General features: G+C 44.8%; 1 protein-coding gene and 1 long non-coding RNA gene across 3 annotated transcripts in view; one reads left to right on the top strand and one right to left on the bottom strand.

Annotated features, from left to right (window-relative positions):
• Window positions 1-16,141, bottom strand: part of syn2b (synapsin IIb) — a 282,170-nt gene that overhangs the window by 11,724 nt on the left and 254,305 nt on the right. The window contains exons 10-11 of the mRNA XM_067998658.1: window positions 1,919-2,068; window positions 820-886 (exon numbers count right to left, since the gene is read on the bottom strand). Of these exons, the coding sequence (XP_067854759.1) occupies window positions 820-886; window positions 1,919-2,068 (217 nt within the window). The remainder of the gene's footprint in view (window positions 1-819; window positions 887-1,918; window positions 2,069-16,141) is intronic.
• Window positions 1-16,141, top strand: part of LOC137334134 (uncharacterized) — a 96,002-nt gene that overhangs the window by 40,855 nt on the left and 39,006 nt on the right. For both annotated transcript variants that reach the window (XR_010966073.1, XR_010966074.1), the window contains exon 3: window positions 756-921. This is a non-coding gene — a long non-coding RNA (uncharacterized lncRNA). The remainder of the gene's footprint in view (window positions 1-755; window positions 922-16,141) is intronic.

The following is a 16,141-nucleotide window of genomic DNA, read 5'->3' as shown; positions in this document are numbered from 1 at the left end:
AGGGAAGGGGTGGCAATTGGCAACGAAAGAAAAAAGCTCTAATCAAAAAAAGTACAAGGTTATATAAAATTCACCTAAGGTTAATATTGCCTTGTAATGCCTCTTTTGAGCTGCTGGTGTCATCCTTTGCTCAAATTACTCTTGACTAAAATGTTTATAAAGCATTCCAAAACTAAATTGATTCATAAAATTAAAATGTCATAAATGTGGGAGTGATAGACAGATAGAGTTGCCTTACTTGTTGCAAGAACTAAGAAAAAAAGTTAGAAGAATATAAATAATGGCTCAATAGCACAAAAATAAAAGAAATGCTAGAATTAACTCACAAATTAATATAAAGTTTAAGCTTTTAAAATTATCTCTAACTGTTCCATTTAATTCCCATGCAGAACAACAAGTAGCACGTGATAAAAGCAAAAGATTAACTCTGAAACCATTCACCTCACAACATAAAATACTTTGAAACACCATACCTAGCTATTGAATGAAGTACAGCAGCACTGGACTCTGTATAGGCACAATTGTGTGTACTGTTTACAACACCGTGGCTTAAACTGCAGTCCCAAGGTCACAAAATGTACAGTAAAACATAGCCATTAATTACGAGCACAAACATTGACAAATAAACATTAGACAGTACAGTTGACACTGCATAGAAAAACACAGTCCAGGTCAGCACTGAAACACTGCCAAAAAATTGCACGGTAAACTTTTCTGTTTTAGCTAAAAATCACCATCCTCTTATTTTTTTTTAGGAAGCCTGGACTTGTTTTGGTCCTACTGCAACGCCATTACAGTCGAGAATATACTGTAAACAACCTTGTGGTGGTGGTCGCTGCTGAGGAAATGAGCCTGGCTGTGTCTGTGCCTCCTTCAAACTTCCACCCTACAAAAGAAAAGATTGAATCCAAAATCAGTCTGGTATTTAGATATAATCTATTTGCATTGGTAGTATTGGTCTAGGAATTTCTGGTGTGCCTCCAATAGTTACCCAAAGATACCGCTGAATATGTTCACCATCTACCTATTGGTTATGAATGAAATACTTCAGACAAGGGTGACTTGTTTATGATTGGTGCATTTAATTATTAAAGTAGTAACTTGAAAATAACAATTCAAAACTTGGATTTCAGAAAAAAGCAAATAATTTACCTTGGGAGATTTTGTTTTCACATATAAGGTCAATTTTGATTCTAGTGTCTTTGCTTTAATGCACTCCTCCCCACCTCCATCACCCTGAAGGGCTGTTGAACAGTAGATGAAAACAACTGGGGCCATCTTTGGCCACATGAGGTGTCATGTGAGTGTAGCAGGGGGACATTTAAGCCACACTAGGAGATGAATGGAGCTAGCAAGGCAGCTCTTAAGCTAAGCTTCTATTTTAAATGCCAAAATGCTGTTGCCAGCACAGTTTACATGTCATGCACTGCTGTTGGCTACAGTTAATAGGAGGATGCTACCGTCAGGTGTATTTAAACTGCTGATGCTACTCATAGCTTTGTTTAAAAGGGAAATGCTGCTGCTATCGGTCAGACTGGCATTGTGAAAAATATTTTATAAAATTGGGCTGCACATACTGTATAGCAATATTACCGTTATAAGGAATTCTGTTTCTTGATTCCAGTCCTTTTCATGAATGATCAAAGGAAACATTAGGAATGAATGGCCAGTAGTCTAGTAGTCAGGATAGTATTGTACCTGGTTTCTTTGTAAGGAGGGTAAACTGTAGTTGGATTACATCAAGGTGCTGAAGTATTCACTGATGTCTTATAGTGTAACATTAACATGTTACTTCCATAGTAACAAATGTCGCTGAAAGATTTAGGTCACCATGACCTACACTTTAAATATGTGCAATAAAAAGAAAAAAAGACAAGCACATTAGGTAAATTAATATTTTTTTCTCTGCTTTGCTTACCTGTGGTTGCTGCGTGGCAGTAGGTCTCTGAGGTGATGGAATAGGTGTTCTTGGGATCAGTTGGTTCATTTTGGCTAAAACCAGTTCAGTAAGAAGTTCTCTGTCTTCAGCCTGGTGCTCCCCAATCAATGGCATTGTACAGTCCATGACCTGTAAAAGATCATAAATGTGTACCTGTTGTGCTGGTGAGAAATTGCTTCATACCATTCACAAACCCTGGTGAAACAACTTGATTGATTTCAAACATTGTATTATTTAATCTGAAGCTTTTCTGATGTAAGCAAAACCAGACTAGTGTCAGTCTGTAGTCTTGCTGGTCTCATTTAATGTGTTACTCTTTTCATATGTAATTCAACATGACTATACTGTTAGCTCCCTTTGCAAAGAATTTCAATCTATTGTTCTTCCGTGAGCCCAGGTCGTCTTATATATCAGATTAGTACCACTGATACAGATATAGGCTGTCACTGTAATGATATAGAACCAATAGGTGTTGCTGCACCCATCACTACTACATCACTATTTCATGTAGAAATAAAGCCTTAGGTTGTGATATTACCAGGGAGACGGGATCGCAGCGGGGGGAGGGGGCGACTGAGCACGCAGGTAACCCGCCCCGTAAAATCCGTCCGTTCCCCACCCGATTGCGGGTAAATTGAAGCCACTTCCCGTGGCTTCCGGGTTTCCCGTCGTCAACCTGAGCAGCGGGCAGACTGCGCACCCACATCACAGGCTGTCAGCTGGAGCAGCCCTATTTAAAGGGGCAGTCCTCCAATGCTGCTCCTGCAGCAAACAACCAAAAGTACAGCATGGAGCAGACCAGGGGAAACGATGCTCCCAGATTTAATGATGCCCCACTCCAGGTCCTACTGGATGGGGTGAGGAGGAGGAGGGATATTTTCTACCCAGCGGATGGGAGGAAGTGGCCTGCCTCTGCCACCAAGAAGGCCTGGCTCGAGGTGGCAGAGGAGGTCATCAGCAGCAGCAATGTCTCCAGCACATGGATCCAGTGCAGGAAGCACTTCAATGACCCAACTAGGTCAGCCAAAGTGAGTACACTTATTCATTCTCCTACACTCCATCTTCCACATCACCGCCCCCACCCCACAACTCCTTCTGCAATACCAACACTACTCCATCACATCACTCCTCACACCCACTCAAACCTGATCCTCAACTTACCTGCACTTACTCACCTCCCCAGTACTCATCCCACCACTACACTCAATCCAATCCTCATACAATGTCATGGCTCTGTCTCATACTCACCCTCTGATGCATCTCTTTCACGGTCAGCCTCACCCAAACCAATGCATTCAGCGGTTGGCCACATCACCATCCCTCACTCACGCCTCTCTACTTTCTCCCCTTATAGGAGAAGAGAGCCCAGAATGCACGGGAGAGGGCGAAGACCGGAGGGGAACTGCAACATCAGATCGTCCTCACGGACGCAGAGCAGGAGACTCTTGAAGTGAGCCGCACCCTCGAGTGCCTGTCCGTTGGGGATGCTGAGACTGCCACCCGACAAACGGCTGATGACAGAACTTTAACATTCAGCACTCAATAGCAAATGATGTTAACATGCCTTGCCATCTTCAGCATCTCAACATCTGTCATCATGCTTAATATTGCCTTCTGTTCTCTTACAGGGCCTTCAGCGACCGCCGTGACGGCGGAGGGCGATTCCTCAGAGGACCTGCCAGCCTCTGAGGGGGCACCGTCACTTCTGAGCGAGCCATCCACCAGCGCAGTTACACACACCTCAGTTGGTCCCCGTCCTAGTTAGTTGGGGTCGCACATGGTGAGCCACCACACACGTGACAACGAGCAGACACTGGTGGCAGAGGCAGCTATGGAGAGTCCGCGTCAGTGGGAGCACTATTCTCCAGACTCTGCTCAGCTGGACACAGGTGCTGAATCCTGGGAGACATCCTTTAAAAGGAGAATGATCGAGGGGCAGCAGCACATTTGCAAGGTGCTGGAACAGGTGCCACGCGCACTCTCCACAATCGCACAGAGGATGGAGGAGTCCAACTCCTGCATGAGTGGAATGGTGGCACAGGTACAGGAGGGAATCTCTGAAATACTGTCACAGGGACGTGAGGGCATCTCTGAGATAGTGTCGTGGGGAAGTACGGGAATGTCTGCGATGGAGGGAAGGCTAGCCTCCATCAAGCTTCAAGCACGGCTCACCACTGAGTCCATTGAGGTCCTGACAATGGCCCTTCGGACTCAGGGTGCGCAACTTTCTGCTGCCTTAAACAGGCAGGCAGATACACTAGCACTGGCCTTACAAGGCTTCACACATGTCCTCCAAACTGTCGTCCAGCAGGGTGCTAGGAGTGATGTGGGCCTGGCCCAGGAGAGGGATGATGGCGAAAGGGGACATGGAAGTGTGGACGCCACTCAAAGCGCTCCCATGTCTCACCCGTTGTCCCCCTCTCAACCAGTGCCAACAATGCTGCCTCCTCTCGAGTCTGCCCCTGCACAGGTGCAGGTGGAGCAATCTTTGGAGGGGGCCTCACGGGCACCGAAACCCAGAGAGCGTAGGCCCAAAGCATCCAACCGGTCAGGACATGAACAAGACCAACCTGCCATTACCTCTGCTGCAGCCACAGGGGAAGCATCACGTAGGACTACTCGTAAGCGTAAGGCAAAGGTTTTGTGAACACAAAGGGGATGCACAAGGGTGTTTGACGGTTTGTCATGTTTTTTTATTTATATTTGATTTTTGTTAATGGCACATTAAATATTATTATTGTCACCACTACTGCCACGTCTTGGCCATTCTTGACTGGCTTGTGTAATGATTCCCTTTCATGAGGTTCACCACGAACACCCACACTTGATGCCACCCATTGGGTCACCCTACAGTGGGTGTATGTGTAGTTGCACGACTATTTTGTGCAGGTGCCTGTGGTGCAGCACTGTGTTGTGGAGCTTCACGTGGCGGAGGTGGATGGCGTGCCTGGCGAGGCTGGTGATGTTGCTCATCCTCGGATGAAGTGTTGAATGCAGCTATGGCACCTCCCATTCTGACGGCGTGAGTTTGAGGGGGTCAGCACAGTAGATAAATGTGTTTGCACAGCAGAGTTTAAGGTATAAATTAATAATTTTGAGTGGGAAGACAAAGGTGTTGCAGCCAAAACTTTGTCTGAAGTGACAGAGTGATCTGCTGCAATAAATGAGGTATTCCCCCCAACTGTCAAATAATCCTTTGCATCTCCCACTGGCTGCTGGCTGAAACACGTCTGCTCCAACAGTGAGTGTTTCCCACAGCATGGGAAACACGCTGAGGATCCTTCAAAATTGCACCCCTGCCAAAATCTCCACTCAATGAAGTCTGTCAAGTACCTCAAGTATCTAAATAACGATCTAATGCAGCATCCCGCCGGCTTTAATTGCCGGTGGGAGTCCCGCATGCGGGAGCTGCGCGCGTACCCGAACATGTCATTCGGGAACCTGGAAGTCAGCGGGTTGGAGCCGGCTCCAAACCCTCTCCGGGATTCTGCCATTTTAGGAGCCCCCCCCCCCGCCCCCAATGCACCCACTCCGCCATCCGAAAATCAGCCCCTTGGATTTTAGTTTCAATCTTTGAAATGATAGGGAACCCACAAACCAAATAAGAATGTAAGAGAGCATAGAATGACAACAGGTCAGTTTGCACTATCGTAGACTTCACCCAAATAATTTAATCTCCTAAGCGAGATAGATAACCACAGCTAGTTGTTCAAGAAAATAAAGTTCTATGAAATTTCTTCCTGAATCTCAAGACAACCTAGGAAACTGATGTAATTGTAAACTTATATGTCTATGTAAAGTAGTGGTTGGAGCAGCAGCACCTATTGATTTTATATCAACATTTAATTTATTATTATTGTTCTTTATTCAACCATCATCAGCTGCATTTCACAGAAAACACTTTGATGACACAGGACACAGAAGTCACCATGGTCCATAGAATATTTAATCATCTACATCTATGCTATCATTTATAACCTTCAATAACATTCTAATTCAGATATTCAATCAGATCATTTTTAAAGGAATTAATTGACATAGCATTAAGTGCTTTTGATAGGAGTTTTTTTAACACATACCTTTTGCTATGTGTGTGCATTGGATAGGAAGGAGTTATTCACTACCTGATTTTTGTATTGCATCACCAACACTAAGATGAATGTTACAAATTCTTTATTTGATGGACAGTGTAAGTTATTCAACACTATTGCAAACACTACAATCCACAGACTAATACACAATAGCAGCAAACTAGTAATTTGTTTAATGTCTTACTAAAATCAGAATATATTACAGGGCTATTTTGTCTCACTACCCGCCCTGTTTATGCCTGGAAACAAGGTTGTAGCGAGACAAAATTGCGGATGAAACAGAACTGCTGATTTACCGCAGGTTGTCCCCTGTTCAGTGGATCTCGATTTAGGCAGAAGCAGGCAGGGGCCTAATGAATATGTGCAAATGGGGGTCAAATTATGTTGTCAAGACTCCTGATGCATGTTTGTCTCATCCTGCCCACAAACTATGAGTAGTACAAGTTAGGCGGTGGCCATTTCTCATATTTAAAAGGATTGCCCTCAGGTAAAATGCATTTTCCTAGTATTACATTGTGCTTTTTGGCTACCGAGACCATTTCAAAATGCTTCTCGTGGCTGTAAAATTTTCTGAACTCTTAAGGATCTTCTGGCAATGTACTTTTTTCTTTATGGAGGTCCTTCCGGGCAATTCCACACTGGCAAGAGGAGGAGCAGACACAGGAAGAGGAAGAGGAACAATACAGCTGCAGTTGCAGGGAGAGCAAGTTGAAGGAGGTGTGCTTGCAGGAATCCTTATCCTTCCAACAGAGTTTATAGGCCCAAGATAGCATATCTGCAGTTCTCAGAAAGGCAGTACATAAGAAGGCTATGCTTCTGTAGGAAGGCTATCAGAGTTGGGATGCCACCTGCAACAAGACCTGCAACCAACTGCCACAGCTAGCATAGCATTGTCTGTTGCAGTCAAGGTTACTGCAATCCTTACATTCTTGGCCTCCAGCTCCTTCCAGGCTGCCACAGGGGATATTCAGTCTGCAGTTCATCTTTTCATTAAGCAAACGACTGATACCAAACCCCTTCATTGCTTTCCGCATGGATATCCAGAAGCAGCAGGATCGGGCTCTGGGGTTCACGCAGATTGCAGGCTTCCCCCAAGTCCAGGGCCTCACTGACAGCATCCACATTGCCCTGGGGGCTCCTTTGCATTACCCCACTGCCTTTATGAATTGTAAGGGCTGTCACTCCATTCATGTGCAACTGGTGTGTGAGCACCAACAGCACATCATGCAGGTCTGTGCTCACTTTCCTGGCAGCTGCCATGACACTTCTATATTGTGGCAATGCCCCATCCCCCAATCTTTGTCCTGCATGGCAAGCAAGAGGCATTTGAGTCGGTATGTGTGGAAAAATAGCCATAATTTAGTCTTTTATGCACTAGCTATGGAACTGTAGAATGTGGTGCCCTGCCTCTTGACTTGCTCCTCTATCTAGAATCATAGAAAATTTATGACACAGAAGGAGCCATTCGTCCCATCGTGTCCGCGCCGGCCTAAACTGAGCCACCGAGCCTAATCCCACTTTCCAGCACTTGGTCCATAGCCTTGTAGGTTATGGCATTTCAGGAGCATATCCAGGTACTTTTTAAAATGAGTTGAGGGTTTCTGTCTCTACCAGCCTTTCAGGCAGTGAGTTCCAGAGCCCTACATCCTCTGGGTGAAAATATTTTTCTTCAGCTCCCCTCTAATCCTTCTACCAATTACTTTAAATCAATGCCCCTTGCTTATTGACCTCTCTCATCAGGGAAATAGGTCCTTCCTATCCACTCTATCTAGGCCCCTTATAATTTTGTACACCTCAATTAAATTACCCCTCAGCCTCCTCTGTTCCAAAGAAAACAACCCCAGCCTATTCAATCTTTCATCATAGCTAAAATTCTCCAGTCTTGGCAACATCCTCGTAAATCTCCTCTGTACCCTCTCGTGCAATTGCATCCTTCCTGTAATGTGGTGACCAGAACTGTACGCAATACTCAAGCTGTAGCCTAATTAGTGTTTTATACAGTTTTAGCATAACCTCCCTGCTCTTATATTCTATGTCTCGCCTAATAAAGGAAAGTATTCCATATGCTTTTTTAACCACCTTATCTAACTGTCCTGCTACCTTCAGGGATCTGTGGATATGCACTCCAAAGTCCCTCACTTCCTCTACACCGCTCAGTATCCTCCCATTTATTGTGTATTCCCTTGCCTTGTTTGCCCTCCCCAAATGCATTACCTCACACTTCTCCGGATTGAATTCCATTTGCCACTTTTCTGCCCACCTGACCAGTCCATTGATATCTTCCTGCAGTCTACAGCTTTCCTCTTCACTATCAATCACACGGCCAATTTTTGTATCATCTGCAAACTTCTTAATCATGCCCCCTACATTTAAGTCCAAATCATTAATATATACCACAAAAAGCAAGGGACCTAGCACTGAGCACTGTGGAACCCCATTGGAAACAGCCTTCCAGTCACACAAACACCCGTCAATCATTACCCTTTGCTTCCTGCCACTGAGCCAATTTTGGATCCGCCTTGCCACTTTCCCCTTGGATCCCATGGGCTTGTACTTTTTTGACTAGTCTGCCATGTGGGACCTTGTCAAAAGCCTTGCTAAAATCCATGAAGACTGCACCAAACATGCTATCCTCATCAACCCTACTTGTTACCTCCTCAAAAAATTCAATCAAGTTAGTGAGACACGACCTTCCTTTAACAATTCCATGCTGACTGTCCTTGATTACTCTGTGCCTTTCTAAGTTATCCTGTCCCTCAGAATTGATTCCAATAATTTGCCAACCATTGAGGTTAGATTAACTGGCCTGTAATTACTCGGTCTATCCCTCGCTCCCTTTTTAAACATCGGTACAATGTTAGCAGTTCTCCAATCCTCCAGCACCATGCCTGTATCCAATGAGGATTGGAAAATGATGGTCAGAGCCTCTGCTATTTCCTCCCTTGCTTCTTTGAACAGCCTGGGATGCTTTCATCTGGGCCCGATGATTTATCTACTTTCAACGATGCTAATCCCCTTAATACTTCCTCTCTCACTATGTTTATCCCATCTAATATTTCACGTTCCTCCTCCTTAACTACAATGTTTGGATCATCCCTCTCTTTTGTGAAGACAGGCGCAAAGTATTAAGAATCATACCAACATCTTCTGCCTCCACACATAGAGATCAAAAAGGTAACCTAATAAGCCCTACTCTTTCCTTAGTTATCCTCTTGCTCTTAATGTACTTATAAAACATCTTTGGGTTTTCCTTGCCAATATTTTTTCATGCCCTCTCTTTGGTTTTCTAATTTCCTTTTTAATTTCACCCCTGCACTTTCTATACTCCTCTAGGCTTTCTGTAGTATTGAGTTTTCAGTGTCTGACATAAGCTTTCCTTTTTTGCCTCATCTTACCCGTATGCTCCTTGTCATCCAGGGGGCTCTGGATTTGGCGGTCCCACCCTTTTCCTTGTGGGAACATGTTTACTCTGAACCCCTTGAATCTCTCCCTTGAATGCCTCTCACTGCTCTGACACTGATTTACCTCCAAGAAGCTATTTCCAGTCCACTTTTGCTAAATCACTTCTCAGCTTAGTAAAATTGGCTTTTCCCCAATTGAGAACTTTTACTCCTGTTCTATCTCTGTCCTTTTCCATAACTGTGCTAAATCTAACTGAATTATGATCACTTCCACCAAAATGCTCTCCCACTGATACTCCTTCCACCTGCCCAGCTTCATTCCCTAAAACTAAATCCAGATCTGCCCCCCCTCTTGTTGGGCTTGCAACATACTGGCTTAAAAAGTACTTCTGAATGCAATTTAAGAATTTTGTGCCCTCTATACCCTTCACACTGTTTGTATCCCACTTAATATTAGGGTAGTTGAAATCTACTATTACTGCCCTATTGCTTTTGCACTTCTCAGAAATTTGCCTACATATTTGCTTTTCTATCTCCCTCTGAATGTTTGGGGGGTCTATAGTACACTCCCAGTAGTGTGACTGCCCCTTTTTTGTTCCTTATCTCAACCCATATGGCCTCATTTGATGATCCTTCTAACATATTATCCCTCCCTCACATATGTAATTGTCTCTTTAACCAAAATTGCCACCCCCCCCTCCTTTTTTATCCCTCTCTCCATCTCGTCTGAAAACGCTGTAACCAGGAACGTTGAGCTGCCATTCCTGTCCCTCTTTAGGCCATGTTTCTGTAATAGCTAAGATATCATACTGCCAAGTGTCTATCTGTGCCCTCAGCTCATCTGCCTTATTCACTAGACTGCTTGCATTGAGGTATATACCATGAAGCACTGCCAACTCCTTCGTTGTCTAATTTCTAACCTTTGTTTCCTCTGCCTTCCAATCTCACTTACTAATGTTCTGCCTTCCATTTCTGATTCTGTCTCATCTGAATCTACACTCAGGTTCCCACCCCCCTGCCAAGCTAGTTTAAACCCTCCCCAAAAAGCACTAGCAAACCTCCTCACAAGGATATTGGTCCTGGCCCCTGTTGAGGTGCAACCCGTCCGGTTCTTACAGGTCCCACTTCCGCCAGAACCAGTCCCAATGCCCCGGGAATCTAAAGCCCTCCCTCCTGCACCACCTCTCCAGCCAAGCATTCATCTGCTGTATCTTCCTATTTCTATACTCACCAGGCACCAGTAATAAAACTTTGATAAAATAACCTATTAACAATACTCACTTGACAATAATTTGAGAAATAAGACAAAATATTCACAAACAGAATCTATCCTAAATTAATCACTGCCTTCCTAGTGCAGATCGTTCACAAAACAGCTTTTGAGGAAACAGCAAACTTAAGGGACCACGATTTCAACAACACCTCTGTGAAGCTTCAGGAGAACACCTCTTTAATTTTATTTTATCACTGTGAAACCAGTATAAAATCATACCTTCATCATTGCCCACTGATATGGGTGAATCTCATAATGGCCTACTCACCCCACAAGTTAGTGTAGTTTCCATGACAACCCTTCTACAATGTTGAAAACATGCTGAGAAAAGTGTTTTTTCATTCTTCACATGCAAACTCAATCTCTTCAGAATGCCAAATTACCATCTATTTAGAGAGAGACTGCAGTGTTCCAGTATTTCCTGAAATTATCTTTAATACCAGATTTTCTCCAGTGATTTCAACAGTTAAAATGGAAGCAGCAAGCATATGCTTAAAGGGGTTTTCACAGAGCCTAAGCAACTAGAACAGCCTGCTCCCAAAATCTGTAGTCCTATATATTTGATTGCTTTTAAATTTATACTGAAGCAAATGTTATATACGCTGCAGCACAAACTCTTTTGCATTCTCATTTTGTAGTTCGTTTTTAAGTAAATTTTTAAAATGTGTAGTATCACAGAGTTAGTGATTACCTTATTGTATAGTAAATCAAAAGCAAAATACTGCGGATGCTGGAAATCTGAAATAAAAACAAAAAATGCTGGAAATACTCAGCAAGTGAGGCAGCAGCTGTGGTGAAAGAAACAGAGTTAACGTTTCAGGTCAATGACCCTTTGTCAGAACTGGAAAAAGTTCCAGATTTAACAGTTTTTAAGCAAGTACAGAGTCAGGGAAAGGTGGGGGGAAGGGGAGGGAAGAACAAAAGGGAAGGTCTCTGATAGGGTGGAGGGCAGGAGTGATTAAATGACAAAAGGGATGATAGTGCAAGAAAAGGAGGGTGGTAATGGGACAAGTAAAGAAAGAAAAGATAGGTCTAGAAGAGCTGTAAATGACAACAGCAGAACCATTACCAGCACCTGCTGTCTGAAAAAAATGGGAGCAGTGGTTATGATTTGATGTTGAAATCAATGTTGAGTCTGGAAGGTTGTAAAGTGCCTAATTGAAAAATGAGGTGCTATTCCTCGAACTTCCATTGAGCTTCATTGGAATAGCGTAGGAGGCCGTGGACAGAGAGGTCAGAGTGGGAGTGGGACGGAGAATTAAAATGGCAAGCGACCGGAAGGTCAGGGTCACGCTTGTGGACTGAGCGGAAGTGTTCAGCAAAGCAATCACCCAATCTGCGCTTGGTCTCCCCAGTGTAGAGGAGACCGCATCGTGAGCAGCGAGTACAGTATACTAAATTGAAAGAAGTACAAGTAAATCGCTGTTTCACCTGCAAGTAGTGTTTGGGGTCCTGGACGAGAGGAGGTGAAAGGGCAGGAAGGGTGTTGGGGGTGATGGAAGATTGGACCAGGTTGTTGCGGAGGTAACGGTCCCTGCGGAATGCTGAAAGGGGAGGGGAGGGGAAGATGTGTTTGGTGGTGGCTTCATGCTGGAGGTGGTGGAAATGGTGGAGAATGATACGTTGAATGTGGAGGCGGTTGGGGTGGAAGGTGAGGACAACGGAACCCTATCTTGGTTTTCGGAGGGAGGGGAAGGTGTGAAGACAGAAGTGCAGGAAATGGGACGGAGACAATTGAGGGCCCTGTCATCTACAGTGGAGGGGAATCCTTGTTTGAGGAAAAAGGAAGACATGTCGGAAGTACTGGTATGGAAGGTGGCATCGCCAGAACAGATGCGACGGAGACGGAGAAACTGAGAAAAGGGAATAGTGTCCTTACAGGAAGCGGGGTGGGAGGTAGTGTAATCAAGGTAGCTGTGGGAGTCGGTGGGCTTATAGTAGATATTGGTTGACAGTCTATCCCCAGAAATGGAGATAGAGAAGTCGAGGAAGAGAATAGTTGGAGGTGGACCATGTGAAGTTGAGGGAAGGGTAGAAATTGGAAGCAAAGTTGATGAAATTTTCCAGTTCGGGATGAGAGCAGGAAACGGCACCAATACAGTCTTCAATATCCCAGAAGAAGAGGTGAGGGAAAGGACCTGAGTAGGACTGGAACAAAGAATATATCCCACGAAAAGGTAGGCATAGCTAGGACCTATACAGGTTCCCATAGCTACATCTTTTATTTGGAGGAAGTAAATGGAGTCAAAGGAGAAGCTGTTCAAAGTAAGAACAAGTTCAAGGAGGTGCTGGATGGGGACTGGTTGGGCCTCCGTTCAAGGAAGAAGCGGAGGGCCCGCAGGCCGTCCTGGTGGGGGATGGAGCTGTAGATGGACTGGATGTCCAAGGTGAAAAGGAAACGGTTAGGCCAGGAAACTGGAAACTGTTAAGGTGGCGGAGGGCATCGGAAGAGTCGCGGATATAGGCTTAGAAGAGACTGGACAAGGGAAGAAAAAATAGAGTTGATATAGGAAGAAATAAGTTCTGTGGGGCCAGATCAGACTGAAATGACGGGGCAGTCCTGTTTGTGGATCATGGGAAGGAGGTAGAAGTGGGCTGTGCAGAGTTGGAGGACTATGAGGTTGGAGGCCGTTGGCTGGGGTTGGGGAGTGGGGGGGGAAGGTCTCCAGAGGAGGTCAGTGGCGGTCTGGGAAACTATGACTTGATGTTCAGCGGTGGGGTCATGGTCCAGCGGGAGGTAGGAGGAGGTGTTGGTAAGTTGGTGTTCAGCCTCCGCAAAGTAGAGGTCTGTTCGCCAAACAAGAACAGCGCCACCCTTGTCAGCAGGTTTAATGACAATGTTAGGGGTGATGGTCAAGAACGGAGTGCTGCAAGTTGAGAGGGAGGTAGATTAGAGTGAGTGGGGGGAGTGGAGAAATTGAGACAGTTGACCTCATGCCAGCAGTTCCCAATGAAAAGATGAAGAGAGGGTAAGAGGCCAGAGGGAGGGGTCCAGGTGGAACAAGAAAATTCTGAAGACAGGAAAAAGAGTCCGCTGTGTGGTGGTGGGGGGTGGGGGGGGTGAAGGCTCCTGGCCAAAGAAGTGGGCGGGGAGGTGAGGTGATGGAAGAAGAGGTGGTGAGGGGGGGCGTAAGGGGATGAAGCTGAGACCTTTGCTGAGGACTGATCGTTTGGGGTCAGAGAGGGGATAGTGAAAATATGACAAAGGGTGAGTTTGGAAGGAGGGATGAGGTCAGAGGAAGGGGAAGATCAGGAGGGGCGTTGGTATCTAAGATTTATTGAAGCTTGTGGTCCTTGACACCTGAAAGGAAGAAAATAAGTTTTGTTAAAGTGCCGGATGAGGTGAAGGATGAAATGGAACTGAGGGCTAGGACAACTCTGAAGGAGTGAGTCGGTGTTGCTGAAGAGAGTTTGAGAGCATGCATGTGGCAGCGCATGGCGTTGAGCATGGATCTCAGGAAGTGGCAAGAGCAGTGGTTCGAGGAACGCTGAATATCATGGATGGATCCAAAACATGAAGGGTGGAATTTAATTTGGAATCCATGTGGATTGACAAATTGTCTTTTAATCACTCCTGTCCTCCACCCTATCACAGATCTTTCCTTTTGTTCTTTCCTCCCCTCCCCCCTTTCCCTGGCTCTGTACTTGCTTAAAAACTGTTAAATCATTAACTTCTTCCAGTTCTGACGAAAGGTCGTCGACCTGAAACGTTAACTCTGTGTCTTTCTCCACAGATGCTGCCTGACATGCTGAGTATTTCCAGCATTTTCTGTTTTTATAACTTTATTGTATAGTCCTTAGTTTACAACCTGACTAAGCACCTGGCAAATACATAGCAATACCCTTCTAAGATCAAATTAATGATTAAAAATTTCAGTAGATGTTGATGCACGGATAACAAATATAAAGCCCCCATGACATTGCCAGCATGACGCCTGGGCGATTTTAATGCCCTGGGCTCAATTTAATGGCCCAGAAATTGCACTGGGCGCAAACCAACAGTGCTCACCGCTCCTTAGATTTGAACTCGCCCACTAAGTTACTGCAGTCTCTTTGGCATCAACTTACTTCAAATGCGAGTTCAAAAAACTGCAGTGTTCTTTCCTGGGCTGTGTGAGCGGGGAAAGGATCTCTCTGCCCCCTCCACCAATCAGTTTGAAGCAAGCCATGCTGTGAGAATCAGGAAGTGAATCTCATTCACAAACCGTGCAGAGTAAGAACCAGGAAGTGTCAGATAAGATTAGTAAATGCACTATATAAGCAGATAGAGAAAGCAAAATAAAGAGAGGGTAAGATTGAAAGACTGTGATAAAAGAGACAAAAATTTTAAATTTTTTAAATAAAGATTTTTTTTAAAGTGTCCGAAAACTATTAAAATCAGGAATAATGAGATTCTATGTTTTTAAAAGTTAATTTTCATTGCCAGAGAGGTTGTTTGGTATTAATACTTACCATGCCGTTAAGTTAGCTTAGACCTGATATAACTCTGGATACCTTTTTTCTGGCGAGATTTCCAACTGGGCAGAAGAGCAAGTTCGCTCTGGTCCATTGATCCCAGCCTGCGATATCTCTTTAACGCGAAGTTGTCAGATCAACAGGGAATCAGGAAGAAAAAGTTCCAGATTTCTGCCTTTGACTGCGCATGTGCGGTCGCCGGAATATGCTCATTAATAATGACGAGTGCCATTCGGCTCACTGTTATTTTACGAGCAATTTCCGGCCAAATATGATTGATGGGTTGCCCATTTATCCGCCTCGGAAAACAGGCAGCCCACCCGTTTTATCCACGCAATTTTTGGCGGACATTCCAAGGCCTAATTAAAGCCAAAATGCACCTATTAAAGCGAGATTGCATTCCCCAACACCAGATTTTGTTTTTATACTGCTGGAAGAAGGACCTTTAGGAGAATAAGTTGCAGGGCTGTCCCCAGGTTTCCTGATGCCTCCCTGAGCAGCAATGGATGAGTACAGCTTTTCGGGATAGAAAGCTGTCTTGAGCGGTATTACAAAACAGGAGGTATCGCATCAGCTGCCCGTTATATGCCCCACCAATAATCAGTTCCTTTGGCTTCAAAGGGACTGAATATCAAGCAGGGCGTACAAAAGGCAGACAATGCAATGCCGCCCATTGGGTACTACTGCCCAAAGTGAATTACTACCCCTTCATCTCTCACAACAAAACTTGCTGTCACTCCTTTCACCCCTCCCCACCACTCTCAACAATTCTCTCCCCTCCATCACATCCTTCAACATAAAATCACAAGGGCACACTATAGCAGCTTTCTTTCTCATTCCAAACACATTCACCTCTTCCTTTGCTCCCTTCACACCACACACTAACAGCATTCTTTCCTCACATCCTAGCACAACCACCAACTCCTCCTAGCACTCCTTTCACACTTCACATTCCACACAATTGGCTTTACATTCATCGCTT

This window comes from Heptranchias perlo, chromosome 17 (assembly GCF_035084215.1).
Source record: "Heptranchias perlo isolate sHepPer1 chromosome 17, sHepPer1.hap1, whole genome shotgun sequence".
Taxonomy (NCBI): Eukaryota; Metazoa; Chordata; class Chondrichthyes; order Hexanchiformes; family Hexanchidae; genus Heptranchias; species Heptranchias perlo.
This window is presented reverse-complemented; position numbering and strand designations above follow the sequence as displayed.